The sequence below is a fragment of the Columba livia genome, chromosome 2 (assembly GCF_036013475.1).
Source record: "Columba livia isolate bColLiv1 breed racing homer chromosome 2, bColLiv1.pat.W.v2, whole genome shotgun sequence".
Lineage (NCBI taxonomy): Eukaryota > Metazoa > Chordata > Aves > Columbiformes > Columbidae > Columba > Columba livia.
In genome coordinates, this window is record NC_088603.1 from 5,212,855 (window position 1) to 5,228,568 (window position 15,714).

Consider the following 15,714-nt stretch of genomic DNA (forward strand, 5'->3'; position numbering starts at 1 on the left):
CCCCAAAAGCATGGGTGCCTTAACTGTGACTACAGTTACCTCAAAACCTTGTCATATATTTCAGTTGCTTTGCAACTATACTTTTCTTTTTCTTTTGTGAGCCAATGTGCTGCACAATCTGATGAGGTTAAAGGTGTCAGAAGTCTGACATGTCTCTTCAGTAGCACTTGTCATATTCATCAGGTTTACACTGTTAACGTGGAAGGAGAATCTTCCATGTAGACAGTAGGCTTTTTTTCTATCTTTTCGGGTTTTTTTGATTTTTTTCTACTGGAGTCACAATGAACATGAGGGGCTGGAACCTGGGAGACGTAATTTCATAGTCAGTCACGACTTTGTATTACACTCGTGCACTTCCATTTTGTGGACTTGGCCCAGGATCAGTTGGCTCTTCATACCAGGCTTTCACTTTTTTATCTGTTCTGGGATTCTTTCAGCTGTCTTGTAGTGGGAGAAATATCTTCTTCAGCACAGTAGTCTGAAGTTCTGTGTCCAAGGCCATGAGCCAACTTCCCATCTCCTGTAACCTAAATGAGTTCAGACATAATCAGGCTTGTTGAAAGGCAGGATGAGTCACCTCGTGTACTTCTTCTAGGCCTTGATAACAATCTACTAGCAGTTCTGGAATTATTTCCATAACAGTGATTTTCTCAGCTATATCACACTACTATTACAGTTTGAATGGGCATTTCTGGGAGTCAATTCAGGGGTAACACACAGCTTGGATGATGTAGATGATCTTGATTCATTTCCCTAAACATAGATATCTAGTGTCACTTCAGAGGCTAGAAAGTATCTGAGACATCCACATGCGTCTACTAGATATGATACAAGATCGGTAGAAGATCCCCACCTTCTGACTTGGAAGTGGGAAGCCAAGTGGGTTACAGGAGGGCTTCTCAAATGGCACAAGCTTTCAATGTCACTAATTCAAGCCAGTCAATACAGTCTTTTTTTAATTATTATTTTAATCATCTTAGCATGCAGTAGAAACCTCCATTTGCTCACTTGAACTCTAGTCTTCATTGACAGCATGGACTAGCTCTCCACTGACTCTAACACATGCCTAGGCACTCTGCTCACATATAGACACCTACAAATAGATGAATTTGTGAACAAAATCCTCCCTGAAGCCATATGTTTACATAAAATGTACGATTTCCACTTGACTAGCTAAACCATGGCAACTTCTTAAGTGCTTCTTTGAGATATAACATAAGTCTAAACCCCTCAAATACTGTAACATTGTCTATTTCAAAACCTTGGACTCATCTTAATGTACCGTGGCAACGCTTTTCAAATATCATGAAGGTTTTAAAGGGTGAAATCTCCTGCTCTTTTTTAGCTTCAGCTCTGCACAACTTAGAAACAAGTAGCGAATTTATTGAATTTTCAGGGCTTTCTGGGTTTGTAATCAGATCGTGGAGAAAAATAATTGCATCTTATAGCACACTATTTAAAAAGCTCTCCCTTGTGATAGTGCCTATGCTTCCCAGATCTCCACATACTGATAGAGCATTCTAAAAAGAGCTTATGCTTCCCAGATCACATTCTGAAGGCCACAGCACATCGCAAAACCTTGTAATAACACTGTGCCTTGCCCCCTTGTGAAGACAAAGTCCTGTACAGCTACATTGCCAGCTGGGGCATATATGGAGGCCTTGGCTGGCAGCACAGCAGAAGTCTGTTTTCTTACTGTAAACTTCCATGTCTACGCAGTGAAAGCCATACCCATTTACTGCTCCGTTAGATTTGCAGCACATGGTTTTCCTCAATTATCTGCTATGAAACAGCCTGTATTTCTTAGTGCATGTGAACATGAGAAGAACCGAAATATCATTTGCATTCTCCCGACATCAGTTGCTCTCAGAGAGACATCCCTATGAGAAGTGTTGATGAAGGTAATGCCACTCAATCCACATCAGCTACCAGCACTTTTAGTGAGATCCACAGCAGATTTTGCTCTAAAACCAAAATAACCTGTAAGTAGTAGCCTTGCAGCAGCCTGAGATCTTTATAAATATCACTGAAGCTTTGTTGAATTATTATTTCCTCAGTGAATCCAATATTCCTGTCTCTGTGATAGATGAGCTGATGACTTGCGCTCCCAGCATATTTAAATACTGCAGGTTTTCAAGTTATGACAGAGTTGGGTTCTTTAAATGCATTTAATAGTCTTTATTCATCCCACACCGTGCCAGGACTGCTCTTAATGATGACACAAGCAAAAAGGTTAGAAAATCCATTAATTTAAAGCTTTAATAATGCTGTGATCTCAGCTGCGTCTCTACCATTTCATATTTGATACAGATACCACTAGGCACTTACGAACTTCCAATAAGTGTCTGTAGTAGAGCCCAAACAATATGGATTGCAGATGAAAGTTATCAAAGTTTCTGGTTTTTTGTCAGTGTTCTATCCATGAAATCTGGAAAAAGGAACAGAAAAGAGTTTTTTCTCTGTAACATCTTGTAGCCTCCCTTGGTTTAAACAACTTCTTCTTAGGACTTAGAGTGTTTCTCTTGCTATGAGCTTTTTGCCCCAGATCAGAGCAGTGACACAGCTTCACTGCTAGAATAGATCTGAGTTTCTGGTGGAGAAGGCAGCACCTCCAGTGCTCTGAAGATAGCACCTTGGTAATACAAGATATCACCATAAAAGCTCTTGGTCCTGATTTTGCAGCGATTTGCTCTGACAGTTCAGCGGTGAGATCACTGAAGGGAAAAAAGTGAAGCTATCAACTTGCAGTCCATGCAAAGAATTTGAAACGGGACGAGTTTAGTTTAGAGCAGGTGTTTGACCTGGGAGTGCAAACTTCTTCCTTTCCCTCATTTCCACAACTCATGATGGGCCACCTCTTGAGCAAGTGTGCATCATCTGGTCCCCTCTACTCAAGATATGATCCTTCAGATTTTGAAAATCAATGTCATTCAAGCTAACACATTATATACAAATTATTCCAGTGAACCTAAGGAGAAGCAGCACTTTAGCTACAAAGTGAACAGGGTTTTTTTGTTTTCTTGCTCTCTGAAAAGTTCTGCGGTTGTTTTGAGAAAACCGTGTGTACCATGGATGAGCATGAGAGGCCGTTGGCACTTGACTCATATTAATTTGTGTAGAGACTCTATGGAAAAAGTTGTAATTTTTTGGACACAGAGAAAATCTACTGGCACTAGAGGGCAAAATTATGTAAATGTAATTTAATCTGTGTGGTAAAGAGCATCCCTGGATTTCCAAGAAAACTGAGAATGAGGTTTCTCAGAATTTAAGATGTTATGAAAAGTGGCATGATAAAAATATATATATGCATTTCTGTTAAATGTCAGCTAAAAAGAATGAAGGTTGTGAACTTTTTTCCAATGACTGCAAAAATCAAGATACTCCTCAAAAATTTTTCTATCAATTCACAGGTCACAAGACTGAATTTAATTTCACAAAACGCTGGATTAAAAAATATATTTACGACAGAGTTTCTTTGGAACAAAGATAGATACAATGGCACGAAGCTGTGCTGAAGAGAATGTGTTTCCACAAAACTCCTGTCAGACAATTTTTATTGCAGTTCACTAAAAAGATCTTTAGGTTTTTTTTAGCTGATTAAATTTATTCTACCTTGATCAGTTTGCTTATAACAAGCTAATAATTTATAATCAGGGATCTCATGGGATCTCATCCTTATGTAAGTTTAGATGAGAATATAGATTCACAGAAACTACTGAATTGTCTCTTCAGCCCCTGTAGCTCAAGCTGAGGAATTCAATCCAGTAACTGAGCTGGAGAGCACATCTTTAATTAAAGCCTGTCTTTCAAAAGGGTGTCTGGTGAGGGATTCACCTCAAGTGATACCTCTGATTTTTCTGACAATGGCCTTTAGAACTGAATGTTGGATAAAAACATCAGTATCTTATCCGGGTCACAGCCAGACCTGAAACTGAAAAAAATCTCAGCGAAGGTGATAGTTGTTAGGTATGTAAAAACTAGCCTTATAATTGCTTGCATCATATGAAACCCAGGAAAAATATTCATTATAGTTTCAGTACCGAAAGAGACTCTGTTAATAGGCCAATGAAGACAGCTGTCACCTTTGGCTTTTCATAGGAGAGCATCAAGAGAAGCCAACAAACGGCAGCAGTGGTACTCATTAGAGCTACAATCACTCTCTGTCAATCTCTAGGATCACACCTCACCTAGAGGTTCTTCATACTTTTGTCTCCAGGGTCTTCTTTCAGTTCTTTAGTATATACTTTCTGCTCACAGGCACATGGGTACAGCATTCCCAGCATCTTTCATTGACTGATTCCAGATCAAGCATCTTTAAAGGAAGACAGATCTTCCCTCCAGTTCCCTTTCTAGTGTGGTATCTACTTTCACAGCCAGACCTCCTTGCTAGTGATGGTTTTCTCCTGAGACAAGTGGTGCTTGTGAATGAAGGTGATGGTAGATGAGAATGACCCAGATTTATAGTGATAGTTCTTGATGAAGGGCTGGATAGAGAAGAGCAGTCTGAAGGAAGAAAACAAGGGAAATACAAATTAAACATGGAGGGTGTTTAAGCACTAGAAGAAAGCACCAGAAGCATTTTGAATCTGTGTCCTTTGATATGCTCAAAATGACTGGGTAAGGCCTGACATATTTTCAAAACTGCATATAATTTCTACGCTGGATTTGATTGGATCATGACATTGGACCAGAGGACTTCTGAGATCCCTTCCAACCTTAATTATTCTATAATTAATGAATCTCGTGTTTATAATAAGGTGGCTGTCCTTGATTTCTAACTGTGTCCTGAAGGGGCATATAACTATCAAGGCCTATGTCTGAAATCATTCTGCAAAGTATGAATTCTCAGCTCAAACAGGTCTCAGATTCTAGTATGATCTGGTCAGTATTGATAGCCATCTATGGATTAACATTTAAAATGGAAAGCAATTAACTGACTTAGAGAGAAACCATAACCAGAGATGAACAGAACAGGTTACTTTATCAGATGGCACTGTATATTATTCTCACAACAAGGTGCAAGGCAAGGATAAATATGTTTAAATTTTTTTTTGTGTTGGCCCTTTACCCAGGCACCATCTGTCTCTCAAAATCTATTAAGCTCAAAGAGGCTCACTTTGATCTGATCATCTTGGGAGGCCATTCGTTATAGTTGCCAGCTATGAATCACCACCTAAATGGTTAGTCATCTACCTGCCTACCAATCTAAGCAGACTTCACATTTATCATTCTGAACCCAAAGGACATGCATTAAGCATTCCTTCAAATAACTGAATAAATATGAATATGGAGGTGGATTAGAGGGTTAAAGTTTAATTCTACCTCCCACAATGATTGTTTTCTGAGCAAAGGTAACCAAGAGGTGAGCATGGTTATTAATACTAAATGCCATTGAGGATGTCTAATCAATATAGAGTCAACCGAAGGGACCAAACCTTCCCTTTTGGACCACCAGGCAGCAGTTCATCTGCAGTCTCCTCTCAGTACCCATCTCCCACACCCAAGTGTGTTTTGGTAGAAAGTCGCCTTCATTGCTGTGACCACAGTTGGTCTCTTCAGACCGGGATCCTGCCAGAGAGAGTAAAATGAGAAGTCGAGGCAGGGTGAATGGGAGCAACTGGTCTGAGGGTACTTCCCCACCTCATATTCTTTTTCACTACACCACTGCTGTTGTGAGCTGTTGTTCACCTACTCTAGGTGACCCTGCTTCAGCAGGTGGGTTGGACTCGATGATCTCCAGAGGTCCTTTCCAACCCCAGCTATTCTGTGATCCTGTGATTCTGTGCCTCCAGAGCACTCCACAACAAAACCACAGCTGCTTGGAGTGGGCTGATTGCATTCATGGCCTCCCTCTCCAGTGGTTATTTCTGGTCCTTTGTGGTCCAGAAGAAAGGAGCAGCATCTGCTTCCACCCCAAAATCTGTGGAAAATATTTATATCTAGTCAGAACTGTTATAGCTTCTTGAACATTTATTTATGATAACAAAATTTCACTGTTGTGGTCTTGGAAATAAGACTTCAACATTTAAATGTGGCAGGTGTTGCAAAACTACCCACCTGTTGTTGGCAAATTCTCTGGCAAAAAAATGAATTCCAGACCGGTAAACCTGGATCTTTATTTTTTTTTTTTTTCCTTAGGGCGAAAAAGAAATTTTAAAATGTTACATAAAATAGTGGTGTGATATAAAGAAAGAAAAAAAAAGTTCCACCTGAGCTTCTTTTTTGTTTCCTTTGAGCCTTACCATTTGTTTTGACTACATCGCTTCCCTACCTTTGGATGATTAAACACTGGTAATGGCTTATGTATAAAGATGTTTGGTTCAGCTTTTTGTCTAATGGTAACATGACCATCTTTGCCCTGAGGGGTTGGCTCTACCAGAGGCCTTACAAAAACATACTAATAGGGTGAGAGGTAGCTGTAGAACATATGTATATTTGCTCAGTAATGTATGTTAATTACAAAAAAAATAGATAAAGACTCAGTCTTGTGTTTTCAAGAGTATTTGCTTTCCTCATCTGCAGATCCCCAGGTCTGTCAGTCCACTGGTCTCTGCACTTAGGCCCTTCTGTTTCTTTACTTCCATTCAGGATGGTATTTCATCCTTCCAAGAATCTGGAGAGGCTTGATACATAGGCTTCTTCACAGCATTTACTATGAAATCCAGCATTTACTGTCCCTCCTCCCTTGAGGGACACCCTGATCCTTTGCAAAAACTTTCAAGGTATCCTGTAAGGCATCATCTTACCTTAGTTTAAGTTCTATTATGTAATGGATGGGATTATCCCCCTAACGTTAGACATCGAATAAACTGAACTATTTTAGTTGCCTCTTTTTAATGAACTGTTGCTAATATCTTACATCTCTGCTGGATACAGAGTGAGACCAGGGCTTCGGAAACTTCATGGAAGTGGATTACACTGCAGAGTCAGACACAGTGAGACCAGTATCTTGAAATGTAAAGTCTGCATAGCCAGTTTTCTTTTGTTGATCCAGGCTTTGCTTGAAAGTCCCTCTTGTTCTGTAGTTTGTAATAAGGTTGAATAAATCTTCATCAACTTTTCCACAATTTGCACTGCCGTTAATAGAATTATAGAATCATTTTGGGTGGAAAAGATCTTTAAGGTCATGGCATCCAACCATTAACTGGAGTCCACCACTAAACCATGTCCCTAAGGACCTCATCTACACATCTTTTAAATACCTCCAGGGATGGTGACTTCACCACTGCCCTGGGCAGCCAGTTCCAATGCCTGACAACCCTTTCCAGGAAGAAATCTTTCCTGAGGTCCAATCTGAACCTTCCCTGGTGCAACTAGAGGCCATTTCTTCTCATCTTATCCCTTGCTACTTGGGAGAAGAGGCCAACCCATTCCATGCTCCAAACTCCTTTCAGATAGTTGCAGAGAGTGATAAGTCTCCCCTCAGCCTCCCGTTCTCCAAAACCAAATATGTTTAAAGTCCAAAGTTATTCTCCATTTACCTCCAATGGCAGCACAAGGATCTGAAACATGTCACAAAGCTGCTTAAGTGTAGGTGGAACCTGATGAATTCATCACTGAGATCTGTTCTCATAGAGCAAAAGTCGGTTTCTTTCAAAGCCCGTTGAGATCTATATAAACCTTTTTCATTTATTTCATCTGCCTTTGGATCAGGTTTTCTGGGACTAAAAAGCTGCATCTGAGCAAAGTAGGAACTTAATCAGTGTTACGTAGTCATAGACTACTGAACACTGTGATTATTCTGTAGTCAGATACTTGCTGTCCCTCTGCCCCTCACTTGTTAACATTTTCGTATGAGAGGTGTTCTCTGGGTAGAGAGTATGATGGCATCCCAATAGTCCAGCTTCTATTACCATGACAGTTTATTTAATCCCGATCTGTTTATCAGACCCTTCCTTTTTACCTAAATTACCAATATTATATTTTAGTACTACGTCAAGAAGCCCCAAATGAATTGGCCTTTTTGTTCTAAGCAGTGTGTAAATGGATCACGTTTTCTTCCTTTCTGCTAATAAGGCATGACATTTCTTCCAAAACCTGATTTTTAATGTCATTAAAGGCTCTTTCTTCAGCTCATTTCTAATCGATGGCTGCATGAAGTTAGCCAGCAGCCACTGTCTAGCGTAAGTAATAGCAATACAAAGCTGATGTCTACTTTATCAAAAGCAAATCTTCTCTGTGTGTTTTCATCCTTCTCTCTCTCTCTTTCATTCTTTTTGTTGTTCTTCTTCAGAGGGGGAGAGGTTTTTAAGTATTTTTATGAACAGACCTGGCTTTTAGTGATTTTCAGATGTGATCTGAAAGTCTGAGAACTCCTCAGTTAGGTGATCCAATCAGGGAAGAAATCAAATCACCCACCGACTTATCTCCATCCCATGATGTGAATTCTTTCTCTTGGCTGTTCTAAAGCAATCCTGCGCCCACACTCCATAGGCACAAATATGCTGGTAAATCTGATTTGACCACACGTTCAGAAACTGTGATTATTCAAAGCATGCAAAGAGCAAAGAGCTGAAAAGGGTAACTCTGAGAGAGCAGTTGTTTGCAAGAGAAAGACAGACCAGGGGTCAACACAGAGAACTGAGCTCTCTGCTCAGCAGCACAAATAAACTTTGTCTTCTCAAGCAACCGAAGTTACACAGAGGTGAAGCTGATAATTTTTATTTCGGAGCCTCTTTGTTAAGCTTTAAACACTGATTATACCCTGTGCATCTTGGGCTATTACAGGCAAGTGTTGTTAATTCCAGGTCATAGATGTGCTAATGCTGACTCTAGGACATGGTACTGACTCTACAAATGCTTAACAGATAGAGGTAATCGCTCTCATGGAGATTAACAACCAGGTTTGAAGCTACTGTTTTGCCTTATCTTTTTCTATTACTCTTCTGCTGTGTAATAGCTTTTTTTAACATGTTATTATAGCGGTCACAGCCATTTTTCTTTTTTCTTTTCTGTCTTAAAGTTAAGCTAGAATTTTGCTTCTGAGTTTAATTGTAAGAAATAAATTTAAGTTTAAGCTTTTCTGCTTGTGCTCTTGCCACATCCTAATTGCAGTGAATTATCCTGTCATTAAGAAATGCTTTGCACTCTCCCCTGTAAGTGTAGAGTCTGTTTCCAAGTGCCCGGTCCATTAGGAACAGCTCCAGCTGTACAAGACAGAGTTTTTGTTACTACTTTTTATCTTTTCTCAAAGCTTGTAAGCAAAGCTTATAATAAAACCATTCAGAACACTGCTTGTTTAGACTCACGTCTTTATCTCCAGGTGACTCTTTTTGACTTGATTGGTTTGAAGCGCAAATGATAAATCTAATCTGGCGTCGCTGGCTGAGTAAGTACCTGTTCACACAAGTTTCTTAGAAACACAAAAAGCTCACCAGGTGACTCCCCATTTCCATGACTTGATGGAACAGTGCTGCAGGAGTACCTGGGATGTACCAGCTCACAGGACTGACACTCTGCTACTAATGTCTTTTGCAAGACTGTGTTGTACACAGATATTTATTCTCTGCTTTTGCACCAGAGATGAAGAAATTCAACTATTTGAAGGACTTAAGTGGATCACCATCTCCCTGTTCAAGAAAGGGGGAAAAACTTCCTAATATCTCAACGTTTGGTGACATCTGGGGAGAAACGAACATTTGAGAGGCAACTCCCCTCTGCAGATCAAGTCCCATGTTCTTTAAGGGACAATTCCAGGACACTGGTTACTCCCAAGACACTTTGCATGTTACTCATACCACTTGCCTTAGATGCCCAACATCTAGCTAAGTTGGTTTTCTGCTCAGAGAAGCAAGACGAAGCAAGGACTTATTCATTCTACATATCTAAGCCACCTTCTTATGGAGATCATCTCTCTTTCTCCATTTTCTATGCTGAAAGCGTAATTAGCCAAGACTAGGTATCAAAATTTCAGATGAGATGTATCCCCCCTTGTATGTACTCTGGCACATGGATTTGCCTTTGGGTGCATGTTATATTCTCCCTTAAATCCGAAATCAGAAATCAGAAATCCCTTGGCCAGTTCAGGTAGAACTGTGAGAGGTTTGCAAACACTGCGCATCGATGAAGGCGCCACACCATAACGCATATTCTTTCCACTTATTCTTGTGTTGCGGCAGGAAGGTTTAGTGTTTCATAATAAGAAGCTCTTCCAGACATCCCCTGCACTCTTGTTTAATCACATTTTTCTCATTCTCATCATAAATTCATTTGGGATGACCATGCTTCTCCTAGCAGTGCTGTCTTTAACTTTAATTCTTCTAATTCTTCTTTCATGGGATGTTCATTCTTCCCCTTTTCCATGCAAGCAGCCCTCATAGCCTTTATTTTTTGAGGGTCTGTCCCACCTGTTAAGTGCAAACCCCATTATTTTATATTGAAATAAATCATTGATTCAAAATCAAAAGGAAAAAATCCCTGTGTTTCAGACTTCTCACCTTACTATAAATATCTACATCTACTTAAGTGTCAGACCAAGCAGCACAGATAACACATAGTCAAGAAAACAACCAAAGAAAGAGATCCTCAGGTCCGTTTTGTCCAATCTGCACCTTCTGGAAGGGCTCTGATAGAAAAGGCAGATTTCCAGCTTCAGGGTTCCCCTGACAAGGCACTAAAAAGGGCAAATTGCAAAACTGTTTTCCAAGTTGATACCCACAGACCTGAAATGGGGTGTATTTCATGGACAAACCTGGTGATGAGAAGGGATTGTTAGGTGCCAGACCACAACAGTGCAGAGTTTCTAAGCAGTAGTGCTGCAGACTATGGGTCTTTCTAAGACCATGAAGGGCCACCAAGAAATGGAGGATTGGAACCACCTGAGAGGAGTGCAGATCCCCCCTTCCCATGTCCTTCTTATGAATTATTGTTTTAATTATGAAGCCATTATTTTTGTTCATCTATGACATAATACTGACAGTGCGTGGTTTGGGTGGGAAATAACTCTGCTGCTAGATCTCATCAGTTCATCTGAGCACCTGTTAGATGTGTTGGAGCTGATCTGACGTGGGGTTGGGGAGTGTGTGTTCCTTATGTTTTGGGTAGAATTAACACTGCGCCTGAAGGCAGGCCCCAAGTTTTAAAAGAAATGGAGAAAGCAGTGGCCGTGGACCTTTGGACAATTTGATCAACACCTTCTTCCATGCAATCCCAGTGGTGATTATAGATACACCCAGGACGGCTTTGATCTACCTCAGGTGCTGATAGCTGAGAAGCTGTGTCAGCATGGGTTTCACCCAGGCTGTGCAAGCTCATCTTGTACAGTTGCCATGGTAGCTGATCCGTGTTGAGGTCTACTCTACAACATCACTGCTATTAATACCCAAGCTTTAGCCTGACAGTGGTAAAATGGGAGTAAGAAAACTCCCTTACTTTTGGAGGATACAGTGAAGATAAGTATATTAAAGACAGAAAAACATTCAGGGCAAGATATCAATATTGTCTAAATGCAGCTAAATTTATAATCCAGACATCTAAAGCAGAGCAAGTTGTCTAGATGCACTTTATAACTAATGAAAGGAAATAGGTATTTTTTCATCTGGTTACAGTATCTGGACTGCTTTGGACATCTGCTTTAGGACGAGATGAATTGTATCCCTTGACTATACTGACTGCTTCTCTTGTGGTCAGGAAGAGATCAATGGGTCAGTAGCTGAGGTGTAATGTCTATGTTATATTATTTATAAGCCCACCTTCTAGGCAAATGTGGTTCTGGCAAAGGAGGCCCTGGCTTGATAAAGAAGTTGTATGTAAAAATGCTCTTTTTTCAAACTTGACTGGATTTCAGGTTGGCAGCAGAATGTGAACATCCTTTCCGAGTGTTGTGAGTAGAATTGCCCATTGACTGCTCAAGAAGTCAGGCCCAGGTTCATCTCACCTGACTTTGTAGACTTACCTCACTGCCTCAGTTAGGGGTCTGAGTTTTTCTCATCCCTACAGTAAGAAGAGATCAACAAGAATACCCAGAAATTCATCTAAATATTTCATTACAGCTTCTGACTTTGAGTCTTCTGTTCCAATGATTTGGCATGAACAGATTACAGTCTATGTTAGGAGTACCTCAAGCTTTCCCATTGTGTTTGAGGTTGGGGTTCCTATACTTTGACTTCTCTTGCTTTTATACATTGTTCCTGGGCTCTCTCTGTGGTTCATGCCACAAAATATTCACTTGAAGAAGACTCATCTGTCCTATTCGTAAGCATCTGTTTGCAGATGGCCTTCTGTTGACTGTGGAGTACCTCTCCACTGCCTGCACAAGTTGCTCACAGGGATTAGCTCAGGTGTGTCTGTGTTGTAGACACCAATGTTTAGTTAGATAATATGTGATTCCCCTTTGTATACAAGGGAAGCTGGGGCAGCTACAGGCCCTGTGATAGGTCTCTATAAGACCTCCATCAGGTGCATCCATCTCAGGAGGTTGATTCAATTGCATAAGCTTAGGTATTTATTGCCATTTGAAATGCTCTGGGGTATTTAAGACATCAGATGCGAGACATGAGATAGGTGAAACCCACGGTTTTCCTAGAGTGCGGCACCTTGAAGAATATCAGTTGAGCTAGACGTCCATGTTTAGGCAACTGAATCAATGATTCACTGGTTTGACACATATCATCATTCGTCTTGAGCTGTCTAGTGTCCCTTTACAGAGGACACCTGAGTATTCTAAGTGTTCATGTTCTTCCTTTTGTTTGTTTTCTCCTTTTTCACCAGGTCCGTTCTGCTGCCAGGAAAAGATGGCACCGCTGGCAAGACCATCACTCCCTCCGAGTGCGTGTGGCACGTGCCATGTCTATCCCCACCTCTCCAACACGGATCAGCTTCCACAGTATCAAACAGACCGCAGCTGTGTGAAATGCCCCGCTCGTACACGCACAACGTGGTGGCCTTCAGGGTTTTTCTTTCTTCACTCTCCCCAAGCCCCTTTCTTCAAACTTTCTTCCTTTATTCTGCACTGCTCTTTCACAATGAGGTGCCCATCATATTTTTGTGGACTCTCATCTCCCATATTCGTGATGCTGCTTTAAGGCAAACAGGCAAAAGCCTCTTGGAGTAGGTGCTGGCAAAACAGATTCAAAGAAGAAAGAGATTCAACACTGACTGCACTTTGTGAAAGTCCACAGTGAAAAGTCTAAACCAGCACACTGACAGGAACAATCATTTTTTTTTCCTCCTTTCTTTTTGTTTTGTTTTTCCTTCCATATTATGGTGAATGAAGACTATTTTTAACATACTGCCCATCTCACTATGTACATTGATTCCCAATGATTTCAACAGTTTGGTGTGTAGATAGCCTTTCTGTTCCTTTGTAATAATTTCTTCTCTGCAGAACTGTCATTTGAGAACATGTGGCAGCAAGAAAAAGAGCATCTGAGAGGTGGTGTGAAAACTCCAAATTTATCTACCTTACCCATTTCTCCCTTTGGTAGATGGGGAGCTGGCCAGGGCATTGTTGGACTTCTTAACACAGAGCATGTTGCCTTGCAAGAACCATGCCCTGCTCATACACAACCTTTTGAAAAGGACAGTAATATCTCTAGATAGCTCCATAAATTATCCGTATTCCTCTTAGCCCCACACTTTCGAAACAATGTAAGTAGCCTTTGGAAAGTCTTTGTTTTTCTTCAACTAAGAGGACTGGGGTGGGAAAGGACAATAAAGCATGTTTTCTGGATTTAAAATACATAAAAGGGAAACACTGTAAAAATAAGAAGGAGAAGAGGAAGTTTGTAATATGAGGATAGTGCTACGTGATGCACAAAGATTATCTATTGAGCATTTTGAAGTAGACCAGATGTATCTACTAGGCTTTTTATGTGATGTTCAAAAATACTGTATATTTTCAATAATAAACACTACTCTGGGTTGGTTTCAATAAAATCAGGCATCATTTTCTTTACTCTGGAAAGGAAGAGGATACCTATCTTGAGAGTGGTTTTGTACCTAAGATCAAGGAAAGAAATCCTGTTTGATAATGAGACAATAAGAAGAACAACCTCATGATAGAATTGAACAAGAGGGCTTTTAAATGCAAGATTAATTGTCCCCTTCTCAGCTCATGATGTCACACTGGATCCCTGTCCCTCTGCACTCACCTTCCCTTCAATGGGTCTTGCAACACCAGAAATTAAAAAGCAAGTTGTGTAATACATTCTCCATCGCCTGTATCTCACCAGTGCTGGAGTAATTCGTTCTTTGCACCGTAGCATGCTTATTCTGAATATTCTTCACATGTTTTAGTGTACTTGCCAACACAAGCTGGATTTAAATCTCCAGATTTAAATTGGTTTCTCTCTAGTTTTCAAGACTACACAGGACTGGAAAACACCTTAGAAGACATTGATGTTAATCCCCTACTTTTGGAGGCATTCTGCCCTAACAGCTCAATCACATTCAACTTTTAGCTGATTGGAAATGCACAGCAAATTTAAATTTACAAATTAAATTTTTATAGCTTTTCCCCTTCCTAACTCTCCATTTGGATTCATGTGCCTCAATGAGATAACTGAGGGAGGAGGGAGAAGGGAGATTTGGGATGCTGTCTAGTTAGACCTGCCATCTCTGCCAAAGAAGGGGAGAAGGGAAGAGTCTTCACATAGCCCTCCATATGACATGCCAACGAGCTTGATAGATCCCAGTGTGGCAGAGATACAAATAAGACTGGAGATGTGCCTGCCTGTGTCAGGCACCCTGAGCTCTGCAAAGTGATGCAAACCATCTTCGTGGTAGCTGAGAAACAAAAAGTGCCTGATGAGAAAGGACTGTGTCAGTGCTTTTATTCATCGCCTGCATCACAATAGGGATGCGCAGCCTCTGGCGTTTTGTTGTTGAATGGATGGATATACCTAGAAGTTAGAAATTTGTGAACTAAATACCTGTGTGTCTGCTCTGTCTCTAGGCCAGTCTGGGATGAAAAAGGGATTTGCAATGCAGCAGCTACTGTCAGAAATTGCTGGTTATTGTTGCTACTGGGAGTGTATTTTCACAAAAAATGAAATTATTTTTACTAATTAGTATTTGTCCAAAGCAGAGATTTTCAGTCCTTCCATCATTGGACCCTGTTATCAAGCCAGCATGGTGGACATACAGCATTAATGAGAGACTGCTTGTGTTAATTGTGAAGTGATTGCTATGCTAACACTTACGCTACCTCTACTTGTTCTGCCATGGAAACTTGCCAAAGTCTGTCATGCCTGAGGTACTGACAGCCACAGCCCATTTTATCTAGAGCACTGTGATGAAAATCAAGCTTGAATTTCTACGGACAGCTTTTTAAGAGCAAGATTTCAGGATATCCCTGGAAGAGCAACAAGAAATTTTGTTGGTGGCTTTTTTGTCTCCTCAGAGAGTGCAGAGCAAAGGAGAAATATGGAGATAGATAAGCACCACATACATGGAGCGGGGGTGGTCATAAAGGCCGAGATTTGAGAAAAAAAACAGGGTCTAGGTTTTATCAGGCAAATTCCTAGGAGGTAACTGCTTTATGAGAGCTAGTGGAAGGAATATATACACCATCTGAGGGTTTTCTATCTGAGATTGGATACATGGAGCTCAATCCAAATTGTTTCATATTATATACAGTGAGCTCCAGCTTTTCTGCATGTGGCTGCCCTGTAGACAACCTGTGACTACAATCTTTCAGTGGGCACCAAACTCTCCTGGATGGCAACAAAACGTGGAATACCTGTGTCCTAGAGCTCACATTCTGGTTCCTCTGGA

The 15,714-nt window shown here is 40.7% G+C and overlaps 1 protein-coding gene across 7 annotated transcripts in view; it reads left to right on the plus strand.

The window, feature by feature from the left end:
* CRHR2 (corticotropin releasing hormone receptor 2) overlaps positions 1 to 13,875 on the plus strand; it is a 146,981-nt gene extending 133,106 nt beyond the window's left edge. For 5 of the 7 annotated variants that reach the window (XM_065050319.1, XM_065050321.1, XM_065050322.1 and 2 more), the window contains one exon: positions 12,709 to 13,875. In XM_065050319.1, coding sequence (XP_064906391.1) covers positions 12,709 to 12,849 — 141 coding nt within the window. In that variant the 3' untranslated portion in view covers positions 12,850 to 13,875. Of the gene's footprint in view, positions 1 to 9,262; positions 9,329 to 12,708 lie in introns of all 7 variants that reach the window. The other 2 variants (XM_065050323.1, XM_065050324.1) reach the window with 1 other exon arrangement.
* The last annotated feature ends 1,839 nt before the right edge of the window (positions 13,876 to 15,714 follow it).